Source organism: Trachemys scripta, chromosome 8 (assembly GCF_013100865.1).
Source record: "Trachemys scripta elegans isolate TJP31775 chromosome 8, CAS_Tse_1.0, whole genome shotgun sequence".
NCBI lineage: Eukaryota > Metazoa > Chordata > Testudines > Emydidae > Trachemys > Trachemys scripta.
Window position 1 is genome coordinate 105,482,171 of NC_048305.1, and position 8,537 is coordinate 105,490,707.

The 8,537-nt window shown below is 51.9% G+C and overlaps 1 protein-coding gene across 1 annotated transcript; it reads right to left on the reverse strand.

Moving 5' to 3' along the window:
- Positions 1-1,118: 1,118 nt before the first annotated feature.
- Positions 1,119-8,020, reverse strand: TOE1 (target of EGR1, exonuclease; the record flags this gene model as incomplete). Its single annotated transcript, XM_034779903.1, is given in 6 exon segments — positions 1,119-2,106; positions 3,775-3,946; positions 5,079-5,338; positions 6,489-6,647; positions 7,118-7,214; positions 7,980-8,020. Coding segments are annotated over 6 exon segments (1,581 nt in total), but the record flags the coding sequence as incomplete, so codon positions are not given.
- Between the last annotated feature and the right edge of the window lie 517 nt (positions 8,021-8,537).

Genomic DNA, 8,537 nt, shown 5'->3' on the forward strand with positions numbered 1-8,537 from the left:
AAGATAAAGGGTCCTACTCGCTATAGGATTTTCAGGAAGCCCCTGGGTGGCTCAAGGAGACTTGCTGTGGTGGTTGTGCCAATGCTGCATCCCTACTCAGCGATCAAGCCCTATCTTGGCAGAGCTGGGGGAATGTGTACTGTACCTGTCCCTTATTCTCTGCCTCCAGGCTCCAGGGGCTTTCTTGGAAGCTTTACCCAGAAATTAACATTTCTGGTGAAGAGCAGTATTTTAAAGTGCTCTGAACTCCACATGAAGACTCTGATTTTACTTTACAAGTATTGTTGTAGGAATGTTAGCATTAAACATCTTCCCTCTGAAACTAAGGAATTAAGGTAAGATGATGAGAGGAAAGCAGGTCACTTGGTCAAGGGGTTCCTAATCCCCAGTTCCTTTCCCATGAGCTATTCCCAACACTTCTGCAAAAAAAAAAAATGTTAATGCAGGAGTAGGGAATACTCAGGGTGGAGGGAGGTCAGAGCAGTGGAGGGGGAGTGGTTGGGGAGCTCAGGCCAGAGGGGCCCTGTCAGCCCCACCTTGTCCCTGCCTGTTTGAACAGCTTCCCCCTTCCCTTTGTCCTGGCTGGGACAGGGAGGAGACATGCCACCCACACTCAGCCCCATCTCTCAGGGACATGGGTGAAAAATCACCCCACACATGGAGGAGCAATGGGATAGCAGTAAACCGTCAGCCCCTGGGAACCCACCACGTAAGGTGGGAAGATACTTGCCCCCCACCCATGAGCAATATGGGAGCTGGGGTGTCCTTCCTTCTCTCTGCCCTTACGAGGGAATCCAAACCTCCGGAAACTAGAGTCACAATTCTGGCCTCTTACTGACCCCCCCCCACCCCCTGCAAGAATGGGTTTAGCTAAAGCAGCCTCCCTCTTCCTCTATTCCCCTTGCAAAGAGAGAGGCAGGCCGGCTGCCTATTAAAGCTACCCCAGGGAGCTCTGAGCTAGGCTGTGGTTCTTGAAAGATGCATCCCCAGGCCATCGAATTGGTGAAAGTCATGGCAACATTAGAGCAGAGCCCCCACCCCACTTAGAGCAGGAGCTAGCCAATGCAGTCTCAGCCCCACAATGCTGCTGCCCCTGGGTAAGGAAGACCATATGGGAATTCAGGTAGGGTGCAATTTAATTGTACAGAAATAAAACATGACTAAGAACTTGCTCCCCTCCTGCTAAATTCTTCACGTACTGAGTGAAGAGGCTCCGAGTGCTGGAGGAAAACACAAAACAAGAGTCTCTCAGTTCTAGCCACTAGCCCAGGCCAGCTTCATTTTCTGGCTGTGGGCTTTGGAGGATTTAGAAAACAAACTCTTCACTATCTGGAGTGGCACCGATTTCCCACTGAGATACAACTTATTGTGACACTGTGGCAGCCACGGCCCCGAGTCCGAGTCTCTGCCCTCTCCTTTCTTAAGCATCCAGACGTAGCCCATGATATAGCCAGTCATAAAGGCATCAAAGCCAGCTCGGTGAATGCCCCCTTCCGAGCGGCTCTCCTGAGACACCGCGTGCTTCCCGGCAGAGGATGCAGTTTTAGTTTCAGAACAGCTCTGCAGGTGGACAGTCGAGCTTTGCTCATCAGTGCCCACCTGCTGCCCTTGGTCGCTGTCCAAGGCGTTTCCTCTGGCAGCGAGGCTAATGTCTGTTTCTTTTAGGGGGGCAGCTGGGTGAGTGCTGCTCTCCTGGTCTGTGGCACCCCCCATATCCTCCTCCATCTTGACGTCTGTTGCACTGTCAGAGCCAGGCTCACGGTCCATGTCAATCGAACTCTCCACCTCCAGCAGGGGGCCCTCTTCACTGGACACGTTCCCTGCTGGCTCTGCAGGGGCAGGGACCATCCCAGCAGCCAGACTGCCAGGACAGCTTTGTTTGCGTGGAGGACCGTCCTCCCCATTCTGAGCCACCTCCATGTCCTTCCCCCTTCCCGGACTTCCCTGCTCAGACTCTTTCACGGACTCCTCTGCGTTCTTCCGTCGCCTCCACCTCTGCTTCCGCTTCTTCCGCTTCTCCTCTTTAAACTTCTCGTCCTCGTCGATAATGAGGTCGATGTTGTGAGACCGGGAACACTTCACTCCGTTCGGACACCAGCCATAGGCCTAGTGGGAAAGGCACATGCCATGAGCAGCGACAGGAACGAGCTCCATGTTTACAGCTACGTTACCCAATGAGTGGGGAGAAGCAGCGTCAGCTGCACTGGGCAGTTCTCCCAGCCTGACGCTTGTGGCTCCCTCTCCTCCGGGTACAGCAGCAGTTCGGGGTGTGGTCTGAACCACCAGTGATCCTTCCTGATGGCCTACAGGATGGCTGACACCCAGGGAGCGGAGTGGAGGCCAGGAGGAGATTCTCTTGAGGAAGTGGTCTGCACAAAGAAAGCTAGCCACGCGAATGTGCATGGTGGGATTATGGCTTCTTTAGACACACCGGAAACTGGCCATGGTTAAGGCTGCGAGTGTCACGGAAATCATGGATTCCCTGACTTCTGCAGTGGCTGGTGCTGACTCAGGCAGCCCCTGGGCCACCAGCAGTTTGGGTGTGTGGGAGGGGGCTCAGGGCTAGGGGGGCGCATACCTCAGAGTGGGGGGCTCCCCGGCACCCACTGGCATAGCCCTGCAGTGCCTAGGTGGCGGAGGGGCCGGGGGTCTCCGTGCCACATGTTGCCTGAAGGCCCTGCCCCATCGCGCCTATCGGCTGCAGTTCCCCCCGGAGCTGCAAGAATGCGGAACCAGGTAGGAAGCCCCTGCCAGCCCCGCCAACCCTCCCCCAGCGTCAGCAGGGTCCTTCACTGCCCTTCCTTCCTCCCCCCGGAACACCCACAGCCCCCCACCTGTTTTAGTCACAGTGGGTATTTTTAGTAAAAGTCATGGACAGGTCACGGGCCTGTGAATTTTTGTTTACGGCCCGTGACCTGTCGATGACGTTTACTAAAAATAACCGTGACTAAAACGTAGCCTTAGCCATGGTCAGACCGGAGCTTGTGCACCAGTGGAGTTACACCACGGATGAATTTGGTCTGAAGTATAGGAGGCTGTATACTAGCTCAGGCCACTGGGCCAACTAGTTCAGTAGCCTGCGGACAGTTCCTTCTGTCTACAGGAAGGTGTTAGAAACCCTGCTGGAGGCAGCTGTGGGATAAACTGTCCACAGAAAGTTCTTTTAACCCCCATTAGTCAGAGGCTGGCTTGTTCCCTCAAGCAAGCGTGTTTATATCCCTTCCAGAACACTTCATCAGTGATACTCCTATTAGCCACACAAGTGTCTAATCATAGAATATCATGGTTGGAAGGGACCTCAGGAGGTATCTAGTCCAATCCCCTGCTCAAAGCAGGACCAATTCCCAACTAAATCATCCCAGCCAGGGCTTTGTCCAGCCTGACCTTAAAAACCTCTAAGGAAGGAGACTCCACCACCTCCCTAGGGAGCCCATTCCAGTGCTTCACCTTCACCATCCTCCTAGTGAAAAAGTTTGTCCTAATATCCAACCTAAACCTCCCCCACTGCAACTTGAGACCATTACTCCTTGACCATTACTCCCTTCCTGAATCAACAGAACTTATGGCCCCAACCTGTGGCAGTGAATTCCAAAGGCTAATTGCGGGTTGGAAAAATGTTTCCTTTTCAGTTTTGAATTTGCTACCTTTCAGTGTCATTGTATTATGAGACTGGGTGACCAGAAGGTCCCAATCTATCTCCCCCACACCATTTATTTTGTATGCGTTTGGCTTTCTATACTTGTGTCTGCAGGACTAGGTGCTGATACTACTCACCGAGAATGTTTCGCAGACTTGGACCTTATTTGTATCTGCCACCTTGTGATCGGTGTCTGCCACGGAGCAGTAGCGATAGTCTATGTACGGAGACATGCTTGCGGGGTAGTTACAAAACTCAATGGATAGGTGCTGGCTGCTGGAATCCTTCCGCTTGCAATTCTCTCGTTTGCTGGAACACACAAAGATTCAGTCAGGCTCTTTGCAGAAAGCCCAGGGCAGAGCGGGGAAGTCCAAAGGGAACTGTTCTCAGAGGCAGCTTTTCACTATTTATTTTTCTCGTCATGAGGCACGTTTAATAATGGTTCCTTCTCTTCGGACCCAGAGAAGGGTTCTTTCTATGTGCAGCGATCTCGGGGCACTTGGCTAAAGCTGTTCAGAAGGAGCATGAGGAACTCTGACACAGCACAGGAATAACTTAAGGGATCAGTTCTCGGGGTGGACGACTTAGTCAGGAGGAGTTCTGACTCGAGGGAAGAAGAGACGGCCTCAGAACAGAAAACAGGAAAGTCAAGGAGCTGACCTAGGGACTACCCAGCAGATTCCTGCAGTTCTGGCCTCCTAGTTCCCAAAACAAGTGCTAAAAACAGCTTTAAAAACCACTGGGTGAAGTTTAGGGGAGAGAGTCAGGTGGGCTGCACCACTGCCAGTCATCTGGTTCAGGGCCAGATTCCTACTGCAGCTAAAGCAGAGGTCAGAGTGTGTAACAACTGCAGAACTGGGGCCTTTAGCTATGGTACAGATAGACAAGACCGATGTACGTGGCTGCTTCCAACTCAAGTGTGCCAGGAAATACCCCCACCGCAGGGAGAATTCTGGGTGGGATGAAGCAGGGAATGCTTACACCCCAGAACAAGGAGCACACGCCCCTCAGTGGGAAAGTGAGACATGAGCGTCGCGGTTAAAGGGAAGGCCACAGCAGAGAAAGTGCCCTAGTACTGGAGAGCTGACACCTGTTTGCCATGGCAGCGGAAGGGCCATCAGCAACCAGTCTGATGTTAACACCAATATTTCAATTCCATTTAGAGCTGCGCTGACTCCTCTGCTGGGTTATTTAATAAAGGGGAATCTGCAGAGACAGCATCTTTCCCTGCTTAGACGTTTGTCTTCCTGCTGCTTGTTCTCCACCTGAGTGCTAAGGAAACGAGAGCTTGTCCTCCTGCCACCATCCTCAGGGGAGAGGCCCAGAGTGATCATCTTTATGGGATGCGTGGGCAGGGCGGTGTAGAAAGACCCACATCTGTTCGTGTCTGGAAGCCAGCGAACCTCCCCCAAGCCCTCGAAGTGCATGAAGTGTCACATACCATTTCTTGTAGGCGTACTCCAGGTAGGAGGCTACGAAGCGGGTCTCGAACTCAGAGGCGTATTTGGTATCGTATATCCCAGCTGGGAACATCTCCGAAAGATCAGCAGTGAAGGTGCCAAGATTGTCAGGGAGGTGGGCGTAGAAGCACTGGTACAGGAACACCAGATCTATCAGGCCATTGTGCAGAATGAGGGGTTTCTTTGCTCGGATCAGCTCCAGGAAGAAAGCACGAACGTTCTGGCTCTGGTTCTCATTGCCCTGGTAAGGCAAGGGTTAAAGTCAGGGAACCTCAATCCGGCCATCCAGCTGCACTTACCCACTGGCTGTCTTCAATATAGCCACTGTGCACCCTATGCCAGGAAGCCCTTGTCCCCAGCCTCGGTTACTGAAGCGAGACCCACCCACTGCTCGTTCTGGACAGGGGAGTGGCCCAGCAGCATGGGGAAAGCGTCTCCTAGAAAGATGCAGGCTGGATGTGAGGGGAGAAGAGAAGTGAAGCCACTTGGAGGACAGACAGTGCAGTCAGGATCCCCACCGCCAGCCTTTCAGCACCCTCTCCTGGCTCTGGGGATTAGCTAGCCCCTAGCAGCACTCCTCAACCTACAAGGCATTTCTGCACCCCAGCCCAGGAATTCCAGAGGATCATGGAAAATGAATGTTTTCCCATCCACCAGGACCGTAACAACATCCCTCACCACTGCTTAAAGTCATGTACGCCCTTTTGGACCCACGCATTTGACCTTCAAGAATGCAGCTACAACCCTGGTGAAGCTTGGAAGGCTGAATGGAGTTCACAAGACGTCACAAACACACACCTCGTGAAAGACTCCACACACGAGATCCCTGGCTCTGATCTCCCACAAAGCTCATGAGCAACCGTAAACCACATCCGGCCAAGCCATGGCAGATGTGGATACTTGCTGCACAAATGGAAAATTAACGACCCTCTGGGGTGCGACTGTGGTCACGCGGAACAGACGATGGAACACAGAACAACTCAATGCTCCAGTCACAAATCCGGAGGAGGCATCACAGCAATTCACCCTGCTACTCAGACGCAATTACCTGGCTTAACCCTCTAACTTGTAAAATTATAGTTGTTGCTCTTTTACATCATTTACATCAGCCATGCGAAGAAGAGTGAGAAGCAGTTTGGACCTCCGTATTGGAGCAGCACAATCCACCTCCGTCTCTCTCTCAAACATCATGTAGCCCCAGCTCTGAAAGCCAAAAGGATCGCCCTTTGTGACAGCCTGGAGCAGACAGGGCTGGGATCAGATTTCCTCCTCCAGCGTGGAGGGCTGTACTTGAGCAGCCCCTAGAGCAGAGCTCCCCTTTAATTACCGTGATCCGTAGGATAAAAAGAGGGGACCTTGGGACAGGGAATCTCCCCCGTGCACACTGGTACCTTGTCATTGCCCTTGTGGTAGGGAATCCCCTGCGAGTACTGTTTGTTGAAGTCAAAGCCATGTTGCACCAGAAACTGAACTGACTGAGGTTCGATGATATACTCCTCCATACACAGCAGGGTCAGGTTGTAGATTTGGGAGAGGTACGTATTCTCAGACTGAAGAGACAAATCAACAGGAGAAAGTTAGACAGGCCAGTAAGACAAGTCATACAGCAAACAGCCATGGCCTGGAACTCCTAAGCAACTGTTTCACTAGCGGCTGGGACTGGAAACAAGACACGGGAACGTAAAGCAACGTCTCCCACCACTCACCTTCTACCGCCCAGTCCAGCCAGGGACTCAAACCTCCTGCAATGTTCCAAGTGCCTTTGACTTCAGCGAGAGCAGATGCTGGGCTCCTCACTGTGAGCCCATTTCAGCAGAAACTCTGCTGCCTACAGAAGTGTGTCCTAGAATAACAGATCTACTGGCGCATGTATCTCTAGCACAACCAGCCACTGAGAACCAGCAGCATCATATGAAAGGCTCCTTTAGCTAAGTCACTAACTTTTAACTAAGACACGGGCTCCTGCTACACTTTGTCCAGCTAGGACGACAGACAGGAGTGGTTTGAGCAGGCGACATACCTTGTCTGGGAGATGTTTGAAACAAGCGATTCCTAAAGACAGGACAGAGCGTGTTCTGGCAGCACTGCAGACAGCTTTGTATCTCTCTTCAATACATCTGCATTGCGAGAGGAGCGGTCAGCTGGGGCAGCAATAAACAGACTCACTGCAATGACCGCACGCAGTACTGCTCTCCTTGAGGCACAAACTACTACCGATGGCAGCTATGGGGGCTTCAGGTTTGTGTGGCAAACTAGTCCTAGTCCCCTCCCCGCCCCCCCACCTTAATGATGAGCCCTTATTCTGGACCCCAGGACATGCTGTTGCTGCTCCTGTCTCCCTTTCACTTTGTACAGTCTCTGCACCAGGGAGATCAGCATGTTCCCACCCCCATTGTTCACAACCACAAGCAGCTCGAGGTCCAGGATGGGTGAGAGCACAGGACACAGCTAACTGGAAGGAGGTGGGTCCAGGTTGGTATCTCTGGTCCTTTATAAAGTCAACTATAGAACAATCAGAGCTTTCAGTTCTGTGAACTACACAGCGCGTCAGTCAGCAACTTCCACAATCACAAGTCTGAGGCCAGCTCTCTCCCAGTCCCCAGCTGGAATGGGGCTTTCAGCTGAGTCTCCCTGTGACAACTTCCAGAAGGAACTGTGCTTGCAATGTGGCTGCTAGCCTCACTCTGTTCCACCAGCAGGACAGAGCACCAGGGGTAACAGCAAGAAGAGGTTCCATCCCTAACAGCAGGAGTAAAACCACTTTGGCACGAAGGCACCCAAGGAGATGATATTTTAAGACAAGTAAGAAAATGGATGTAAACATGAATACAGCGTTCCATCTAGGAGCAGGGTCTGGCATACAAGAACAGCACGTTACTTACTGGTTTAGCAGACTTTTCCTCGCTCCGAGACCACTTAGCTCCTGCAGAGAGGGGAGATGTGGTTAGTAATCGTAGTGTTCCCTCCTCTTGAAGTCCAATGCAAAGATTACCATGTCCTCAGAGTGAACTAATTACCCTGCCACAAACTGTTAGGAGGCAGCTAAACTGAAGAGCTAGGTGCCAATTTAAATCCTGTTGCACGTTTGACAGAAGAATGCTCTCCTTCACCTACAGGCAGGTACTGCCTGCTGCATCACACAAGATCGAAAGGTGCTTCAGATCAACCATCAAGCCCTTTGGGGTGCAGGACCTGAAAGGAGCTAAACAAGGACAGCTCACCCGGGCTATTGTACACAAGTCAGGGCAGCGTATTGCAGAATGGACAATGAAGAAGCTGGCAAAAGGACGATAAAAGATCTCATGGGTTCTATGAAAAGAGGCTTGAAAACTAAGGTTTATATTCTGTAGTAAGAAGATTCAGATGGGCCCTTACTGAGGGATACCCTGGCCATTCAAAGAAGGGGGAAGCCTCAAGAACACAAGACTAACCAGTTTACA